Source organism: Xiphophorus maculatus, chromosome 1 (assembly GCF_002775205.1).
Source record: "Xiphophorus maculatus strain JP 163 A chromosome 1, X_maculatus-5.0-male, whole genome shotgun sequence".
Taxonomy (NCBI): Eukaryota; Metazoa; Chordata; class Actinopteri; order Cyprinodontiformes; family Poeciliidae; genus Xiphophorus; species Xiphophorus maculatus.
This window is the reverse complement of record NC_036443.1, coordinates 5,364,047-5,385,016: the sequence shown is the minus strand read 5'-3', so window position 1 is coordinate 5,385,016 and position 20,970 is coordinate 5,364,047. Positions and strand designations below refer to the sequence as shown.

General features: G+C 39.2%; 1 protein-coding gene across 2 annotated transcripts; it reads right to left on the bottom strand.

The window, feature by feature from the left end:
- Positions 1 to 1,221: 1,221 nt before the first annotated feature.
- tbc1d22b (TBC1 domain family member 22B) lies at positions 1,222 to 20,506 on the bottom strand. Of its 2 annotated transcripts, XM_005804829.2 has the most exons (14): positions 20,221 to 20,506; positions 16,942 to 16,998; positions 15,140 to 15,329; positions 14,870 to 15,035; positions 13,194 to 13,361; positions 12,421 to 12,491; positions 12,072 to 12,200; positions 11,897 to 11,962; positions 10,499 to 10,613; positions 9,001 to 9,107; positions 8,848 to 8,923; positions 8,633 to 8,760; positions 5,602 to 5,697; positions 1,222 to 4,354 (listed from the first exon to the last, which is right to left on the bottom strand). In XM_005804829.2, exons 1-14 carry the CDS (start codon positions 20,274 to 20,276, stop codon positions 4,226 to 4,228), a joined length of 1,554 nt encoding a protein of 517 aa, XP_005804886.1. In that variant the 5' UTR covers positions 20,277 to 20,506; the 3' UTR covers positions 1,222 to 4,225. The 2 variants fall into 2 exon arrangements, with proteins under 2 accessions (XP_005804886.1, XP_023191973.1); XM_023336205.1 differs by lacking the exon at positions 16,942 to 16,998.
- Between the last annotated feature and the right edge of the window lie 464 nt (positions 20,507 to 20,970).

Sequence of the window (20,970 nt, the reverse complement as noted above, 5' to 3'; positions counted from 1 at the left end):
AAAGAACGGCAGGCCTCTCTGGCCTCAGCTAAGGTCAGAGGTCATGACGTTGTTAAAAAAAGAGACAAAAATGTCCTAGATGGTGTCGTGGAAGAAAACTATTTCCAAGCACTGTTCAGGTGAAATCACTCAATCAGGTTTATTCATATATTGTGCACAAAACAGAGAGCTTGTAGGACAATCAGTAATGAAGCAGGTCTGGATGAAAAGCTCTGCCAGGCAGAGACAACACATGAGTTTTATACAAAGGATAAAGGATCCTAAACACACTGGTTCCCATGCAACTATGAAAAACAACGTCCAACCTTGTACATGTAACCAAAATGGTTTAACTTGGTGGGAATATACAGGAACTTAGAATAAACAAATAGCAATACAACTAGCAGGTGTGACCTTATTGTAATTTTTCCATATCAATGGTAAAGTTCCAAGATAAAAACTACCGCAGAGTAAAAATAACTTTAAGTCTTGTCTCAGTTTTTCCAGAACTCACCTTGATGATCCTCAAGACTTTTAGGAAAAACATTCTGTGGACTGACGAGACAAAAGCTGAACTCTTTTGGAAAGTGTGTGTGCTGCTATATCTGGCATAAAACTAACACCACATTTCAGAAAAACATCACGTCATCAGCAAAACGTGGTGGTAGTGTGATGGTCTGGGCTGCTCTGCTGACTCAGGGCCTGGGAGATTTGCTATGACAGTGGAACCGTGAATTCTGCTGTCGACCAAAACATCCTGAAGAAGAACATCTGTTCACCTTAGGCTGAAGCCAACTCTACTCCTGTAGAAGCCTGAAGTTACAATTTTAGGGAAAGACAGTTTAGGTTAAACTGACTCTTATTTGAATATTCTGAACTAAGCTCTACTGACCGTCACTCAGGGACAGGTAAACCCTCTTGCAGACAGAGTGTGGAAAAACCTTTGTTTTCATCACATAGTAAAAAAAAAAGAACATATGAACTTTTAGTTAATCAGATTTGTTTGATTATTTTATACTGGTTTATAATTAAGGTGCATCTTTTAGTTCAGCTAAAATCATGATATAAACTTTTACAGTTTGTAAAACAAAACCTGAAACACACACAGGACATGAATACTTTTAGGCCAATTGCTTTACGGTTCGACTCATTAGATGCAACATGCAGACTTTTGAAAGCCTCAAAGGTTTTGGATGAAAACGTTTGTCAAAAAACTTCACATTCAAAAACAAGACACCGAAATGAATAATAGCAATTAGTTTAATATAAACAAAAAGAATGAGTATACAGCAGGAACTGTAATGATTTATTCATTTAAGGCTAAAGCCAGTTCTGACAACCGAAGCGCTTCAAAAACATTTTGCCTTGGCCCACAACGTACTTGGCTTCATATGTTGAATCCACATCAACGCTTCATCACCCCTAACTAACATTTAGTTCTTCACATCACATGTTTTGAAAGCAAATGACATTTAAGTACGTCGGCGTGGATCGAACAGCACCGTCGTAGTAGCGACAATCAGCGGACTCGCCTGAATGAAGGAATGAATGTGGGTTTTAAGGCTACAGTTAAACTGCAACGCTCACAAAACATTCAGAGTACTCCATGGAGATGATGAGCCTCAATATTAAACACTAACTGTACCATAAGTGGTGTAAGATGGGGCCAGGTCGTCTTGGGAGGGAGATGAGGTTTAAGTACCGAAGCGCCCCTAGTCGCACCTTCAACTCTGAAACTCGTCAACTGACTGAATTAAAGTGCGAAATCTTCAGAGCTGCAGTCCAATGTTCAGACTCCATCAGTGGTTTTCATCCAGACTGGCTCACATGAGGATGTAAACAAGTAGTCGCATAATACAGAGCATTCGTGCTGTATGCTGTGCCGTTACCACACGGTAGCTGGACGAGTGAGAACGCAAATGTTTAAAACAACCAAGTCGTATGAAACAAACTTGGATCAGGAAAACAAACAAATAGAAAAAAAAACAACCAAAAACATAAATACAAGTTAGAAAAACCTCCCAGGAGTACATTGCAAATGTTCAAAACAAAGGCATCATCATGGATGTTCAGCTGCCCTGACTGTGTTCAGCAGCAGGTTAAGACTAAACGTTCTTCAGTGCCAACAGGCATGAAAAATAAACAAACACTAATTCTGTTTTCCGACTGTAGAAACGATTCTTACTGGAGTGGAGAAAAGTTAATCGTACCAGAACCGAATGAGGAATCACTGGCCTGGGAGAATGCACCGTTATTTCACTACATAACAAATATAAAGCAAAACACAGAGGACTAAATAATTTTAACAGCTGAACATTATGGCTTTTAAAAAATATACCTTGAAGCCATTAAATGACTTTGCCATCAACAGCATATATTTTAAAAATCCAACAGAAGAAACAATTCTGGATTCTGAGTGACTAACATTTCTAAAACAAATACACACACAGGTCTCTATTAAAAATAATTTGAAGACCTTAACGACACATTGCATCGTTAAGACGGTGAAATCAATGTGTAGTTTGGCCAAATGTTGGTTAGCTGGGTCTAAAATTTGGACCAAGTCCACAAAAACAGGAAGGCTACTAAAGGAAAGTATTCAGAAACTAGACATTACTTGTGCAATGTGCCTGGAGAACAGAAAATGAGCAAGAAAAGAAATTAGGGATGCACCAATTGCAGTTTTCTGGCCGATCATCAATATTTAAAAAGCCTGACCTTCCGATTCAGATTTTTTTTTCACACTGATGGTGAAGCAGAGATGATGCAGGACAGTACGACAGGGAAGACAGGAGAGCAGAGAGCAGTGATCAACTCCTCAGGAAATGTATCGCTGGGTACTTTTCTTGTAAAATCAATACATCATAGATTTAGCAATGACAAAGTCATTTTATCAGGATGACGATGATAACGCGTCTTGTTGCAGAGTAAAAATGCCTTCTCTAAAAAAAGGCAGACCAGCTAAATTAACATGCTGGATGTCAAGCCAAAAGAAAACTTAGGGTAAAATAAAAAACGCTGTGCACAACAAGCCTTTCTCCTGAAACTTTGATCTGCCAGCTGCTCTTTGATGACCTTGAAACAAGACGGGAATCCCGTTTTCATACTAGTAAGGTTCAGAGGAGGTTCAAGGACTCCCCATGTTTTTGATTCGGGATTCCATGAGTTCCCTCTACTAGAACTGAAAAGACGATGTGCCGATAATTACAACAATTTCACTCAGACGTGTTTTCCAAAGCAAAAAAAATGTTCAGCTTTTCTGTCATATGTGAATACATTTTCTGGCTACAGATTAAAACTGAATGATCCACCATGCAACAAAAGGGATTCCATATTGGTCTGCAGGAGTTTTAACTCAGTGGCATTAAGAAGGGTCGACATATTTAGTTTTTTTTTAACTAAAATTGTGTAAAACGTCACACATTATGCTTAATTCACAATCACTACGTCGGGGTCATTTAACTAAAGGTTGCACTTTTAGTTAAGGTATTTTAAATACCATATACATAAGGTATTATTTAAGGTAATTATACCTTAAATATCATTTTATACACAGAAAAAGGGAAGCTGAACCCTCTAGAAGTTGATCAAAGTGATTCACAGCCAGGAATAGAGTTGGGTTTTCAGTTTTTACCTAAAAAACTAAAACATGAAAAGAAACTCCGACAGTTCTTCTACAATGTAAAAACAGGAAGCCAATTCAGTCCAAACCCAGGATTTGAAAGGCTGATTGTTCCCAGCAGATTTGGTCGTCCTAAACGAATCAGAGGGGAGACCTGGCCTTCGTTGTGCTTCCTATTTAGAACAACTCAGCAGTGTCTGACTTAATAAGCTTAAAATGAGGAAAGTAAAACAGTAGTTGCTTGGTTCTTACAGTGTTTTCTTTTGTTTTAGAAAAACAAATACAAAATAGAATCTGCAGATGTCACTAAAAGGAGGATTTCACAAACATTCACCATCCTTTAAAATGCCAGCAGGTTTTTCCGAGAGGAAGAAAAACTAAATACACGTGGTTGATATACTGTAACAGTCCGCTGATGCAGTGCAGTATGTCGTCTACTGCATGTAGTCCAGGAAATTCACCGGAGCTTTGTGGCTCTGCTCGAAAATCCAAAAATCATGGCGAGACTCTGCAAACTTCTTCTTCACAGCATAAAGTTCAGTTTATTCCACTGTTTGGTCTGGTCAGGGCTGCAACAAAACACTGCTCAGGCGCTCGCAGTCACAGGCGCGCTTGATTCGTTGCCTATCTCTTGTAATGGTTGGGGGCGTCTGCAAACATGTACTTGAGTCTGTAGGCTTCGGCCAGGAGGAGACCCACTTCCTCGTTTCCCCAGTGGATGGTTGGGAGGTTCTGCAGAAGCATCAGGAGGCTCTGAAGGAAAGACAAACGATGTGTTTACATCGACATCGCTCTGGTCAAAAGACGCAGAGAGGAGGTAAACTAGGCCTGCCGGGTTAAGCTGAGGCGTAGCTGGAAAACGTATCGCACTCTCTTATCAACAGTTTGTGTGTTTTGGTCTTCGAAGAAGATTTTGGCACGCTGGGTTCTAAATTAACAATATCACTAAAAACTCCAAAAATATGACGCTGATGCGGGGAATAGTTGAACAAGGTCACCAATGGAGGGAAATGCAGCGTGGAGAAGACGCCCCGTCGACCCAAGATGCGTCTTTGTGATAAAGATGGCAAGAAGCAGATTTATAAATCTTTAATTGGGCAAATTAAAGATTTATATGCAGACAGACGGGAAATAAAAAAAAAAGTAATCTTCTTGTCAGGAAATATGAGGATGTGCAGCCGTACGTGGATGAGCCTCAACAACAAAATATTAAGTCGAATAAATGAAGTTATTGTAAACAATTTACTGGCGCTTAGAGCAGGGATGCATACGTCTGTGCAGCATGGATTTGTGACGGGTCTTTGCGTTTCCATTACAAATGTGCGCAAAACTTTGATATGCCGCTAATGTTGGAAAAAAAGCAAAAAAAAAGCAAAAAAAAAAGAGATGGACACTTGGACCTTGGTGGGGGATAAAATTACTTTTTTAACGCATTGAGTTGTTTTTTTTTAAAAAAAATAGATGACCAAATATCAATACATAATTATTAAAATTAGAACCAAATTTTGAGGAATGTAATAGGCTAATAACTTCTAATAACTTAGAAGTGATTATGTGAGTTTATAGTGAACATCAGAGGGGGACTGCCACAGTGTAATAAAGCTTACCCACGTGTTTTAATGGACAAAAAAAGAAAGATTTATATTATAATTAATATGTGTATTGATTAACTAGATTATCAAGAAATGAACCTCTGTAAATGTTAGTGCTTCCAGTATTCCTTCAAAAAAGCAACCTATCAGAATTCAGCTCTGTTGCTAGGTAAATAAAACACTGGTTATTGGTATGCCTCCTGGAATTTTATAGCAGATCTTTGAGTAATCACTCTATGCTAGCAAGCTATTACCTAACTAGCAAGTTCAGAGACGTTAGAGTAACGGGATGTTTTACCATTCCTCGTTTTTTCAGAAATAAATATGAGGAAGGTTTCTTTAAATATTTTTTTTTAAATCTTTTTTTTTGCATCATCGTTAAATAAAACCAAAAACTCCTATCAATACCTGAAAGTCAGCCATGCAGAGGATTTCTTTGCGCCACTCGATGAGAAAGGCAGCACACACATACAGGTGGAAGTGGGAGAAACCTTCAGCTTCAGCCTGTGGAAAGTACAAACACAGCGGATTGTTACAACACACCTTTACCCAGAAGTCTTTGCTGCAACACCTAGAGATAAATCAGGAGGAATTACACTCTTAAGGTCCTTCTGTGAACAAAGGACCTAAAAACCTCATCTTTGAATAATCACTTTATGCAATGAGTGATTCCCATAGAATCTCTCCCATAGAAAAGTCAGTGTGCAGTACTGTATACTGAGTTCTGTCATACCATATCAAATATTAGCTTAGGAAAAAATTAACCCCATCTCTGAAATGCAGTGTTTGAGTTCACTCTCTCATTGGCTTTGGTTTAAACCAGGACAAAGTGAGCTGCAGGATGGACTAATATTCAACAGCAGCATGGGTCACATAGTGGAGTAAAATGTCTACTAGGATACACATGATTTAAAACAACAAAGATCCAATTGATTTTATTCCTTACAGCTTATCAGCTGTAGTTCTAGAGCAAGGTTTTGTGAATTAGGCTAATAAGAGGAGCTCCTTTAGTTTCCCCACCGTGACTGTTAGTGTTTTTGCAACAGAAAACATTTGTAGACAGATAAATTGGTCTTTCCTGTGTAGAGATACACAGGATCTCTAGTGATACTGTTAGTATCACTTCTGATACTGACAAACTACCGACCGGATACAGAAACACAATGCTGAATGAACTTGAAACATTTCCTTTTTTTAAAAAAAACAAACAAAAAAAAAAAGACACAGACGTAAATGTAGTGAATTACAAATGTATTTGATGACTCTGCCCCAGTACAGAACATTTAAATACACCAATAGCTTCACAAGCTTGGTTAAACTTGTAAAAACATCTTAACTTGAATTTGTGTTGTTCTTTTTTTGAACAAATTAAAGTTGCACACTTGGGAGTATAACAGCCAATGTAAAATCAATAATCTGACAAGAACAATAGGTCGACGTTCTTGGTCAAACATGTAAAAAAAACAAAACAAAACAACCCCCTTCTTTCAAATGATTCAGAAAGTGAAAATAGGAATTCTAAAATTAATGTCAAATAAAGCATGATGACGCTCAGAGCACGAAGCATGGAGTTGGACTGAATAGTTCTGCCGTTATGGATTGGGCGCATTGTCACCGATACCTGATCTAGAATTTTTTTCAATATTGGGACTGATACAGATATTAATATGACATCGGTGCATCTCTAACAACATGCAGCAGCCTTCTTTCAGCCAGCTGAACAGCAGTGTACAGAAATGTATTTATTGCTATCCGAATGCAATCAGATTGCTCACGACCAAAATTAATGCAAATGACGTCTCTAATTTTCCACCTCAAAACCAAAACTGTTTGGGTTTAACTGGTCGGTCCGGTTTATTCACAATACGAGGCAAATCAGAGTCATCAGGCAAAGAGACATACATCCCCCCTCCAATCAGCTGCAAGGCTCATCTGATGCAGATCCCAGACGTCAGTGTGTGTCTACAAAGATAGAAACACTCCAATTCAAAGGCTGGTGCCAAACACACAGCATCTACAGAGGACAGAAAACTTGATCATGAGTAGAAACAGAAGAACATTTACCTCTTAGGAACCATAACCACAAAAATATATTTGGTATTTAGGTGAGAAATAATAGTATTTTTTTCGATATAGTTCTTTTCTTCTTTTTCCCTCTAAGCAGATCGTGTGTAAACCAGCGAATCATCACCCTCTTAAAGGCTGGAGTGAAAACTAGATCTCTAACTGGAAAGCTGAGGTTCAGCTCAGCTAAAAATAAAACTGAGGTGTGTTTGCTTATCTGTAAGCTCCAAGAAGTTCCATTCCCTGGGGCAGCGCTATGCCAAGGCTTTTAATTGGTTGTCCCAACACTTTTATCAAGAAAAAAGAAAAAAATTAATATGACATCAAGAGCAAGAAGCTGATAGGAGTTGAGAAATGTACCAGATCATTTTCATCTGGATTTCATAATTCCCCCCCAGTTTATTAGTTTTCTACCAACACCAGATCAGTGACTATCCATGTGCATGTCTAAGGCTGGGGCACACATTTCATGTCTTAAGACAATTAGTGTGAAATCCTCAGTTGGTTAGAGCAGAGGAGGCAGCTCTACCACTTATTGGATCTCTGTATTATTCCAGGTCAGCCTTTTCCGGTCCTGCCTGTTACTGATGTCACCATGATCTAATCTAAAAAAGTTCCTCATCATGTTAACAGGTTCTGTGATTGTTCTATAAATGAACTGCCCTGAAGCAGGAAGACGAGTAAAGCCCAAAGGACGGGGAGTATACGCCTCCATCACCACTAGAGATGCATCCGTCCGATATTAATATCTGCATCGGTCCTGATATAGAAAACAATTCCAGACAGGGTATCGCTGACGATGTGCCTGATCAATAAGGGCGAATCTATTCAGTTTAATTCTATACTTTGCGCTTTGAGTGACATCATGCTTTATTTATTTTACATCATATTCAGTAATGTAAAACAATTGCACTTTCTGAACCATTTGAAAACAGGTTTGTTGCTATTTTTTACATGTTTGAACACGGTAGTCAACCTGTTGTTTTTATCAGTTTCAGTTTCTTTATTATTTGTTTTACATCGGCTGTTATGTTATTAAATTAAAGTTGTGATGTTTCTACATCAAGCTTGTGAAGCTGTTGGTGTATGTAAGTGTGCTGCACTTGTACAGTTATCAAATACATCAGTAATTCAATATCATTTATGTCTGTGTTTAAAAAAAAAAAAAAAAAAAAAAAGAGAAGCGTTTTAAGTATATTCAGCTGTTTTCCAGCATTGGAATCGGCCAACACTAAAGCACAGGTATCGGTATCTGTATCGGTAGTGAAAATAGTGGATCGCTGCTTCCCTAATCACTACTAGCACTGATTTCGTTCGGTAAAGAATACTGTGAGGAAGACCTGAACATCTAAATATCTGAAGGAGAGAACTCCACCTGGTAGGTGTCCCACAGACGAATGGTACAACGAAGTGGCAGCTCCCTCATCAGCAGGTTGTTCATCCATCGAAACGCAAACTGCAGGTACTCCACCTCGTATTTCTTGAAATGATTGTGAATATCCACTGAAGACAGACAAAAAAAAACAAACAATTTTTAAAAACGATTTCTCATGATTTCTGTTGGCCTGAACAATTCGTTCATCTCCTCACCGTCTATCCGGCTGACCAGCTCCTCCAGCGCCTTCACCTTGTTCTGGATTCCAGGCTGGGCGAAGGTGTAGTTGTCCTGGAAGGCGGGCCATGTTATTTGTCAGGAACACAGACAGATCACCTGCAGCCTGAGAGCCAAGCGTGCATCCTCACCTGTATGCCATCCAGCAGCTTGCTCATGCACCAGAAACTGTCAGCCTCGATGTTTCTTTGGGTCTCCAGAGGCAGAGCCGCCACGTCAAAGTTCTCCACATCCTCCGCTAGGATGAGAACGGAAAAAAATCAAAGGTTTCTTGTATAGTAGCCATATTGTAAAGGACTCAGCTAATTTTCAGCTTGACAATTTAACCAGTGCTTATTGGTCTCTCCAAAACCTGATGAAACGCTGGAAAATTCTACGTCACGCTGCTAGCACTTAGCGACAACTCGTAGGTGGAAGTGACCGCGCTGCCCACCGCAAACAACGACCCGGCCGGAACACGGCGAGCTAAATAACAGAACGTAATTAAACGAAGCTTCGAGGCAGATCAATTTTCCTCGAGGAATTTTAACAATCGAGGTACTCGAATAATTTGAGGAATCGTTACAGCCCTAGTAGTTTACTTAAACTGGATCCTATGAAATCTATTTTATTCTTTTCAAAATTCCATTTCATGTTTTCATATTCCAATTTGATTTCAATTTTTTTCTGTTTTTCATTTTAACCGCATTTAAATCAACACAATTATTGCGTGAATGAAAACAATCCACAGTTTCACAAATATAACAGGCTGCTGTGGTCAACAGAACTTTTCTTTTACAAGGTGTTAAATAATTGTTTCCCCTCATTTCTTTGAAGAACTCAAACATTGAATGTTGTTTTTAGCATAAAAGAAAAATCTCCCTTTTCAAAATGCTTTGGAGTTGAACCGAATACCAAAAATACTTATCACATAAAAAAAAAAAAAACAACCTTGTGCTCACTTCCATAATGATCAGGGTGTTTGTTCATTTTTATTTTCTCCAACAACAGTGAAGTAATGACCGTCAGTGTTTTTGGCGTTCGGCCTTCGTGTTCCTGCGACTGCATGGGTGCAGGTCATCCAGGCAACACTTTTAGCTGATAACGTGAAGAGTCAGGAAAGTGCGCTTTCATCAGTTTGAGCTTTGGAAACGTTTAAGCATTTTGGATATCTCAGGGTTAAATCTCTCGAGAGCCAAAATGCAATTTGCCTTGAAAAAGAGATACATTTTATAAAATCATGTACTACATGAAACATATTTTCAAAAGTAAGTAAGACACACATTAACTACAGAGAAGGCAGGAGACTGAAGGGGATTTTTATTTATATAAATGTACTAAATGAGACAGATTTTTGGAAAACTAAGTAAATAAACTCATATCTATTTCTGTTTTCAGATTTCAGATCAATGTGGATTCAACTTTTACAAAAGAAAAAAAAAAGGCTTCTGCAGAATGAGGCCAGCAATGCACAAGGACAAACTTCAACATCCTAAATACAAGAGAAACTAGATTCATCTAAAGTCCACACAAGCAAATCAAAGTTTTGCACAGACAGAAAATTGGACATCAGGAATGAAATTCATCACTCAGATCAGTGCATCTCTGTACTGAAAAAAAAAGTATACTCAAGAGCAAAAATGAACTTACTGACGAACTCGGACAAGAAGACGACAAAAAAAGGCGTGACGAGGTCGTTGATCCCTTGGACGTAACCGCTGGCTGGATGACGGATGGCCCAGATAAACAGAATCCGCTCAAACACCTGAAGACAAAATGGCAAAACTCTGTTTTAAAGGAACATCATGTTGTGCGGAACAGAACGCTCCGTTCTGTTTTCCCTTTGTTGCCATTTTGTAGCCGTTTGTCAGGGCCGAGTTTGTTGCTACGTCCCAAACGTTCAACCTGTGTCCATCTGTTAGAACAGTCAAATTTAGACTCATTATCTACAAATTGTTTGTTACAAATCTTTAAAATGTTCAATTGTAGCATCATAAAATGAGATTTGAGGAACTCAGTCAAGCTTTGTCTCAAAGTGTACTTCCTCTTTTCGTCCTCAGTGACTCAGCAACACAATATTTCACCAACTTCCCCAAGTTATAAATTTTTTAGTAGTATTAGGTCTAGTCATCCGGTAACTTGAAGTGTTGTTGATTTTTGATGTGTGAAGCTGATACTTCCAATCTGATGAGTACAATTCTGAAATTGCTCTTTGCTTCAAACTGTTACAATTCCTATTGCTTTATTGATACGATTTTCCCCCCACAAACCAATGAAGAAGAAAAATTGAGAAAATTAAGCTTTGTGCGTGATCTAATTATTAATCTATAAACTCAAAATCTGAATTCCAAACCAGCCACCTGCAGCAGAACAAAGAATTATCAGGAGAGCAGACTAAGAGGAGTTTTGAAAACAGCAGAATTTATTTTTATATTTACAATCAAGAAAACAAGATGATATCAAACAACACAAAAAGGACCAATGTTAAGTCTTCATCAAACATGTATTATGTGTTACACTCCTAAAAGAAGCAGAGGATTAGTTGCATCCTCAGTTTACACAGAAAGCTTTCAAGGCTCTAAAGTTATCCAGACTCTAATTTCATGAACATTTACTGTAAATTTGCAGTACAGATTTGATTGTTATTAAAGTTGGACCAAGTTTGAAATGAGTTAGAGTTTAAAATTTTCTACAATACAAAATAAAGGTATTTTGATTTTTATAAGGTATATAAAAATCTATAGATGTAAAAGCTGAATATATTCAGAATTTACATGCATTACATTTAAATTTTTTTGCTTTCATTTTTTTTGACAAAATGTCAAACACAACATAGAATAAATAATGAAATCACCAACTTATTATAGAACATCTAAGTCAATTGTGTAGATGTAATTTTGTTAAAGTGAAATTAAACTATTTTTAAGCCTTTATCTTTTTGAGGTAGCCGAGCCAGGAGAGTTTTCCTCCTCCAGAAAGGCCTGTAGTACCACTGATCTAGAGCTGGCCCTTAAACTCTCTGGCCGCTGGATTTCTACTGGACCTCACCTCTTGGACTGCAGGCTGCTGGAACAAAGGGATGAGCGGGTTGGTTCTTGGAATGTCAATGTGGATCTGCCAGGAACAAATAATGAAACTTAGGCGAAGGTAGATAAGCGCAGCGTGTCTAATTCATTTAAAGTGATAACATAATGCTTCCACTCTATACAGATGGGATCTTTACCTGTCTGTATGTGTCTTTATAGTGCTCATCTGTTCTGGAGTGATAGTATTGCTCTATGAACCCAAAATACTCTTCTCTCTTTCTCTTCAGGACCAGCTCTCTGCGCTCCTTGTTGGCCGGCAGGTAACCCTGAGAGGAGCAAGAACAGAAAATAAACTTTTCTTTCTGGGGAACAGAACAAGCTGGCCGAGGGAGATAAGAGCAGAGGGGAGATAAGGCTGCCGCTGAAACGCACAACTGCTGACACCAAATAAACAGTACTGGATAAACAAACGAAAAAACAAATTAAGCGTTTAGTACTGAGTTGTGAGTTATGCGATGTTGCAAAACTGAAGGTTGCGAGCCTTACAGAGAGAAGCCTCCACGTGATTGGTCGGACTTCTCTTGGTATTCCCGACCAGCTGTGTTTCCGCAGTTCTTCTGTGATGGCAGAAAGCAAAACAGGCCAATCAGATCAACGGTCAGTTTCACATTAAGTCCAGAGAGCGGCTGTCAGAGGGAGCTATACTGAATTCCTTTTCTTGAACAAGTTTCATTAAGGACTTATTAAAGTTTTCCTCACAGACGCTGGATGATATGTGGAACTTTTATCTTCCCCTTTGACTCAACTTTAGGGTCTATCTGGAGGAGAGATTACAAAGTTTTGCAATAATTGTCAGATTATTCTTTTGCAGGATCTGCAATAATTGTCAGATCCTGCAGGTCAGGAGCTTCGCTGTATTTTGTGCGAAGCTCCTGACCTGCAGTCACTAAAGGTTCCACTCAGACTGGGAACAGCAGCATTCTGGGAGCTTCTTAGAGGCCATTTAACAACAACAAGCAAATAAATCCAATGACTGATCCATTGGATGGACGATATCTTACAGAGTGCAAAGTTATGGTAAACATAATTATATTTTAATTGAGTGTTTCCCTGTTTTAAAAAAGCTAAAACAATTTATAAACCACATTAAAAACAGTAGGGGTGCTGCACTGATTGCAGTTTTCCGGCCAATTGCCAATTACAGATCAAAAACACCATGTGTAATTTCTGGACAGGATTTACAGGACAGATGGGAGCATCGCTGAGCATGTGGAGCTGAGTAAGGCAGCATCCAAATACCTTTCCCTCTTCAACAGTACCTAGGTCGGTGTTGGGACTGGCCAGCAGCTGCTTGAATTTATCCAGCCGGCTTTTCTCCCGCACCGTCATGGGTGGAGCCCCTGACGCATTCTGATCCGAGATACGAGCCACCAGAGGGATGATGGGACGCACTGGGAGAGACTGCTGCTTCTGCAGCGAGGAGCGGACTGAGGAAAAAACAACAAACAAACAAACAAAAAAGAAAGAAAATTGGTCAAATTCTCTTCAGATAAAAGAACACAGTAACTGAACAACCACTGAGTTTTGGTTTTGTGACTTAAATAAGATCAAAGGATTAATTCGCAACAGCCTGAATATTCTGCATCCAGGTGACGTCTGAGCAGAGGTCCAGGTGCTCGGTGAACAGCACATAACTATTCATGTGGCAGATGCTCCTCAATATGAAGCTGTACGCAGCCTGTGCATTATTCAAAATATTCACCCAGCAACCCACAATGTGCCTGCAGGTCACAACACTAATACAAAAAGTACAAAAAGTTTCAATCCACATGTTCTATAGACGTAGATTCCAAAGCAGAGGGGAATTTTTTTTTTACATACCTTCAAAAAAACATTTACACAGTACGACTCTCTCACCTTTATATTCATACTCAAAAAAAACACAAACTTTACTCTGTTTTAATGCAACGTCTGTGTTAAGATGTGCTCAGAATCAAATTTTGAAATGGCTCCATTGAGTTTGGTGACATTGTCATCTGGGAATGTGTTAGAGTGGTTTCCTATCTACAATCACCAAACACTCAAGTACTGCAGTCGAAGCAGGTACTGTGTTTGTGGGAGATCCGTCAGTAATTCAGAGACTAAGATCAATTCTAAAACATCACAAATAATGGAGATCGTTCAGACCTACAGCGCTCTACAAGGTCATCTGCAGCCATGTCTCTCAGCAGGGGTTGGCACTACTACTTAAATTTGTTTTGCTAGCATTAAGCGGCACACCAACATGCTATTTAGCAGAAGCAAATGCTAAAGCACTAACTTTTGACATCATTTTGACATGACTTTGTTTTATATTTATTTCTTGTTTGAAAAAAAGTTATTAGCGGAAAAGAAGAGAGAGAACAAGAGGAAAGGAAACTGAACTGCTGCACCCACTTGAAAATAAGAGCAGGAATGTAAATGTCTAAGTCCTTGAAGAATTAACAGTCGACAGCCAAAGCTTCAACAAAGATGTCGAACTTTATTCAACTGAAAGTTTATTTATTGGAATTAACTAATTGATTCCTTTGTACTCTTTGAAAGACGCTTTAATAGATAGCTTTGTTATTTATTGTGATCCGTGTATACATATTTGTCTTGGGTAAGCTTTTATATTTAGACTCCAAGTCACTAAAAATCAGATTTGCAACCCAGTTTTGTAAATCAATTTGGACTTTCTTTTTTTTTTTTTTGTCAGAGAACATTTCCAATGATTAACAGAATACAAGCAGTAAAACAAAACTCCTCAAACGCCTCCAGTATTTAGTGGTTGTGTCTGCGGACTGGGACGTGTCCCGTCAGGCATATATTTAAATCCCGATAATCTCTACAGACCTACCTGCAGTGTTAAGTCCCTTCTAACAAAGTCCATAATTAGCTTCAGCGTGAATCACAAGAGGGGCATCTCAGAAACTCTTTAAGCAGAATGAATTGCTGCCTGATATTTACAACACACCTGAGGTCGTGTTGAGATCTGCGTCACTGCTAGACTTCACAAATTTGCCGTTGACGCGCTCGCACTCTGAGCCGTCATCCCTTAGGGAGTTGTGACCCTCGTCCCTGGGTGGAGTCAGTATGTGAGGCAACACATGCTCGGTTTCACCCGTCTGATGCCGGAGTTGCTAAGTGGACGCAGAAATAAGCAGAACACACCTGGATGAGAATCTGTCACCGTTCCAGACCAGCCTGTGGTTTTTCAGTGAGAAACAGGAGGTCTTGTAGATACCTGGTTGTGCGCAGACGTGAAGTCCTGGCCTGAAGGCGTAAAGGAAGCCGAGAAGGGTGTCCCGCAGAAGTTTTCATCCTCCTCATCGTCAATGTCCCAAGCATCATTTGTGCTGCAAGCAAACTCGTGGAAGCTGCAAGCTTTTTTAGACTTAACGTTGTTGAATTTGGGCTTTGTGTCTTTTGGGTACCTGCAGGTTGGAATAAAGAACAAACAGGGAATTTAAAAAAAGATGCAAGACCTGGTAGATCCCATTGATGGATGAATTTTATCCATCCATCCATGTAATCAGCTGGTGAGGGGGAAATCAGACCATCATTTCAGCTTACCAACCCTATTTAGTTATCAACTGATTGGAATCTAAACAATAAAAAAACCCAAACTCTCTGGGTAAAGACACAAATACAAATAGGGCCAGACTAAAAGATAACTTTTTTCTAAATTATGAAATTAAAGTGATCATATTTATGACACAAAAGTCCTATTATTAGAAGAAATAAAGGCACAACATTACCAGACGAAAGTCGTAAAAGTACAAAAACTGTTTTAACAAGAGCAAAGCTTTTATAGTTTACAAGCTGTAATGTGACCAGATCGTCAAGTCTGTGGTTCATTCAGAATAGACTCAGTCATTGCTCAATCGTTTCAAACACCTGCTGATAATAATTTGATGCTGACGCGTTAAAAGATTAAGTATGTCCTATTTGTAAAACCGATACCAGAGTACTACTTCATAAGATGCTCTTCATTTTAGTCTTTTATCTTTCATGAAGGAGTTATCATAAAATTACTACTTCATTCTTCATTCATAATGACTTTCTGACCATATCAGAAAGTAATTATGACTTTCTGATAACATGAATTTATTCTCATTAATTCGACTTTATTGTTGTATGACTTCTTGTATTATTGTGACCTTATTCTGGTAATGTTATGACTTTATTCTCCTACTTTACGACTTTTTCATGTACTATTACGACCTATTCTCATAAAATTATGACTTCATTCTGGTAATTCATTAATTTTTTTTCTAGCCTGGCCATAACACTCCATTGTAGGGAAACACAATTGTTACCAGGCCATATTCCCAATGCTCTTCTGTGGTAAGGTTGCTACTGAGGAAATCAAGACTGAAAGTTAGGTACTTTCAGCACAAGAAAGGTGTTTAAAAATAAATCCATTGATTATTAAGAGTATAAATACACCTTCCTTATCACTTTACAAGAACACATAAGTAAAACTAATTACTGTCAAAGTTTACAATCCATTGAAACTCCCGTCACCTTATTGTTTTAAAGACGTCCGTCTCATATACCATCAGAAACAACTTTATGGTTGAATGAAAGTCATTTTTGATTCAAAATCCGGCCGGGGTATGAATAGTCCTGAGCTAAACTCTACAAAGTTGAACATTGGACACTTCAAATTTGAATAATTAGTTCAAATTTGCCATAACAGTTCATGGCAGAAAGCCTAAAAAGAAATATTCTGCACCCAGATTAATCATTGTCATTAAAGAGAAGTTGGAATTGACTGTAGTCTTTATTTTTCTGTAGGAGTTTAAAAAAAAACCCAACACAGATCTGAATTAAGAAAAAAAAAAAATCTAATTGTTGCATGTCAAAATAATGCAATAAAGTAAAAGAAACATAAAATACTGGATCCAAAAGCAGAACAAAAGCAAAATGCATGCAGTACACAAATGTACTCAAAACATGGAACGACTGCAAAGACCGGTAAAAAGGACAAATTAAATGCGTCCACGTGGCATGCAGCAGCCCAGGCGTACACTGAGCACTTACGTGCGTCGCAAACGGGGATCGAGAGGTGGATGCTGTGCTCCATAAACTGGCTGCACGCTGTGGATGATAATGTAAAAATGCAGTCACCTCGACGTGGAAAAACACTTGTGGCTAACCTGAGGGTAAATGTTCACATCCATCGTTTAATGATTGCTGGCGATGGTACAAACTGTCCGTCGTGGTTTTTCTTCCCCCCAAAAGCTCATTTATTATCTCAATTGTTCCAAATATGACCGAGTACAGACGCAACATTACAGCATTAAATTTGCTTTTCCCACTCATATGTGAGAACTAAATCAGGAAGCGAACAAAGTTAGGAAGAAGAGGTTTCCACAGTTGGGTTTGGGACCCCATTTGCTGTCAGGTGTAATATCTAAGTCGGGGGTCTTCTTCAAAAACCTTCTTCAATGACAAAAATGACAATTTGTTTTCTATAAATGTTGAAGAAGATAATATAGCACAACATAAATAAGGAATATGTTTTTCCTTCAGAGGGATATTCCTCTGAAGGTATTTTTTTATTTTGAGTGACAGGTTCAAAGTCAGAAAGTGTTTGTTTAGTTTCAGTATTTTGTTGACCACTCTTTCCTTTTAGTCAGACTGTAGTTCTGCAGTAAACAGAAGTAGCCGACAGCTTGCAGGGCGGCCATGTTGTTCCCATCCCTGTGGTGGGCAGTATGTTCAGCAGACAGCACAAACTTAAAGCTCAGCTTTCCATTTCCCTTCCAACTCTCTGGCAACCAGGAGCAAACAAGGAAAAGTCACAATTCCCACTTCTTTCTTTGTTTCTTCATAGAAATGTCGCCCCCCTCGACAACCTCGTAGTGCCTTGTAAAATTCTCCACAACTCTTAAACCAAGGGTGTCCAAAGTCTGGCATGGGGGCCATTTGCTGCCTAGTGATTCTGGGCGACCCCCGATTGCAACACAAAACTGGCCCAAACTTGGTTTTTTTAAAAAGTTTAAAAAAAAAAAAAAAAAAAAAAAGAATTTTAATCAAGTTGCAAAAAAAAAAAAGATGCACACGTATGAAAGTCTTCTAAAAATGAAATGTACAATACAAAGTACTCATCCTTCAACAACCATGTTTTTTCACTTTTATGTCAAATTAATATGAAAATGGGTCTGATTCTGGATTAAATCTGACCAAATAAAATTATTAAATGAAAATCACAGGAAGTCTTGTTGCAGTTTGCCACAAGCCCTGTAGAGGAGATAGCAGGAGATATAAAAACACAATTATCCCTTTTCTTGTAGAAAACAAGTCACACTATGGCCATGAAAGACTGATATGACTGGCGGCGTTTTATTGGAATAGCTTACAGTAAGCCTTGTGGCTGGGAACTGGAGCTGCTGGTTATCTGGCAGTGCCAGAGTCTGTTGTTTACAATCGTCACGCTGGCTTTATCAGCAGCAGCAGCAGCAAGGACAGGGAGCAAGCGCAAACCTCCAGTCTTCCTGTTCAAACATCTGTTGGTGTCCAACCTCCGCGGTTAGATCCGTCTGTGGGACAGAGAGAGAGAGAGACACGCCCTCTCCTTGGAAATCCTCTCCTCTCGGGTTTCCCAAACAGACTCGGCTCCTGTTTTCTTCCTGCCCCGCCCTCTGACAGTTGAAACCAACACATCAGCCTGTCAGTCAGTCAGTCATTAAAAACATACAGCTCAACGTAGGTGAAACACACAGCTCAGCTCTTTTTAACAAGGTCCAATGAGTTCTGATTGCTGCGTGTGCCAGACAAAAAAAAGGAATTGGTTTCAGCCAAAATTTGTAATTGGGAAGTCAGGCTTTCCAAAGATTGGTAATCAGCCAGAAAACTGCAATTGGTACACCCCTGGTTAAGATAGAAATGTATTCTATTCGTTTATACCGTCTTCTCCTTTTGTCACATAATTTAAGCACAATCTCCCTAGAGAATAGAAAAATTGGTTTTCAAATTAAAAATTGCTTCTGAGTTGAATCGCTAGACTGTGAAAGATTCGCATGTCGAATATTTGCTCAAATATCTATAACAGAAATCACACAATTATCTTTACTATTGTAAAATGCGGTCCCTCCAGTTGTTCTTGAGTTCTGCATTAGTGGAAATTCACGCAAAATCAGCAAATCCCCGCATATTTTCATGCCACTGCATCATTGTGAGTAATTGTGAGAATTCATTAGCAAAAATGGTAAAAACCTGGGATTTAAGTGACCCTAACTCCCACCTGCAGGTGACAATATGTCTTACTTCTTACCACACTTCTGCCTCAACCTTACTTGTTAAGCCATAGTCTGTTATCTAACAAAAAAATCCCATTTACCATCATATGCAAGCGTGGGGAAAAATTATTTTGCGTAACTCATGATAATATACTTTTGGAAGAAGTTTATTGAGGAAAAACCTATGCAGAAATATTTCTTTTTGCCATGTAGCTGGGGTCAAATTGGGGTCAAACTGGCTGGATTTAAATTCACTTTTATTTTTTTACTAACATGTTTCTTCTCACCAATAATGAAAAGATATTAGAGTCTGGCAAACAGTTTTTTGGTGGCTGACAGCAGACTGTGTGGGAGCCTTCTTTCAGCCAGCTGACAAGCAGTGCATAGCAACATTTATGGAGGAACACAAAATCACAACAGCATAAACAAAATTTGTTGTAATTTCCAAAATGTATCTTTTTAAAACTTGGTATTGATGGTGGCAACCAGCCTGTGACTAAATGTTTTAAACGTCCATCCAGCTGCAGTGTTTGTTTCTACAGTAGGTTGGGTGGAAAAGAAATCACTTATACACAAAGCTATAACTCATAATGATAATGGGGGGGCGGGGGGCTTAAAGTGTTATTTCACTACATGACCCTAAATGGAGGCTCGCTGAACTCCAGTTTAAATCGGTGTTTATAAATGAGGGTGAATGGAGTCCATTGTGTTGCAGCAGCTGTCAGCACAGACCCAGGAAGCATACGGCGGGCGGATGGTGACAGATGACACCCCCACTTTAACACGAACCGCAGAGAATAAAGTGATGGAGCTCAGTCATCTTTTAGCTGACAACACAATCAAATGAAACCTCTCTGGCGTGCTACAGCAGATTGACTCAAAACGACAGTAATTTGCGCATTTTAACTATAATTACTTCAGGCAGTTACGTCAACCGTTTAATGTCAACCAAAGACTCCGTTTCTCTCATTGTGCGCCAAACAGGATTTCCTGGAGATTTTCCCTGACCACAATAGTCCGGCCGAAAAGTTAGCACTGGGAGGCAGCGGTGTGTTTTGATAAGAATGAGATAACCAACCTTCCGGGAACCTTAGTGTTTCTCCTCCAGAAATTGATCCTGTTGTCGGTGGCCATACTCGGATAGCACAACCCCCTTCAGCCCAACGCCGAGCCCGGCTCCGCGTACCATGAAAGCGCAATAGGGTGAAGAGGAAGGGACGGCTTCCGTGTTTCGCAGCGCGGCCCCGCTCAGCTCTCTGCGGTCAGCCTCGGGGAGAGTTCAAACGATCCTGAGATAAGGCGATATCTGTCGTTCTGCTGCGAGGATGAGCAAAGCGGCTCAATGGAAGCCGCCATCTTGGGGAGCAACGGTCGAAGCGCGTGATTGGCTCGCGGGTCGAACAGGTGCGGTGAAGGTGGCCAATAGCAGCAGATGTTGTGCAGGGAAAAGAGGGAAAAAGATAGACAAATGAATAAAAATGACCAACAGACAGAGCTGGGTAGAGTAGCAGTACTTCATCATATTTTTACTCAAGTAAAGGTAAAAAGTAGTCCCGTAATTACTCGAGTAAGAGTAAAAAAGTATCCGATTTAATATTTTTGAAATATAATGCAGACAGACAAATATATAAAGTTGTGATTATTCTGGTATTTTAAAACCAAAATTATGCCCCGACTTTACATAATGTAAAATGCAAATATGTTTGTCAAGTTTTATGGACATTAATTTATTCAAGTGGGCCTAGCACCTGCAGAGAAGAATGTTGGTATCCTGAGTGGGAGGTGAGATCATGGATCATAGTGCACTAATTCCTGATGGCCTAACCTG

What these genes read in the sequence shown, in the direction of transcription:
- tbc1d22b (XM_005804829.2), bottom strand. Translation starts at nt 20,276, where the DNA reads ATGGCCACCGACAACAGGATCAATTTCTGGAGGAGAAACACTAAGGTT. An exon ending in GATCCCCGTTTGCGACGCAC is followed by an intron (nt 15,330 to 16,941) that starts GTAAGTGCTCAG and finishes TCCAACCTGCAG; the next exon opens with GTACCCAAAAGACACAAAGC. An exon ending in TCTGCATGGCTGACTTTCAG is followed by an intron (nt 4,355 to 5,601) that starts GTATTGATAGGA and finishes TCTTTCCTTCAG; the next exon opens with AGCCTCCTGATGCTTCTGCA.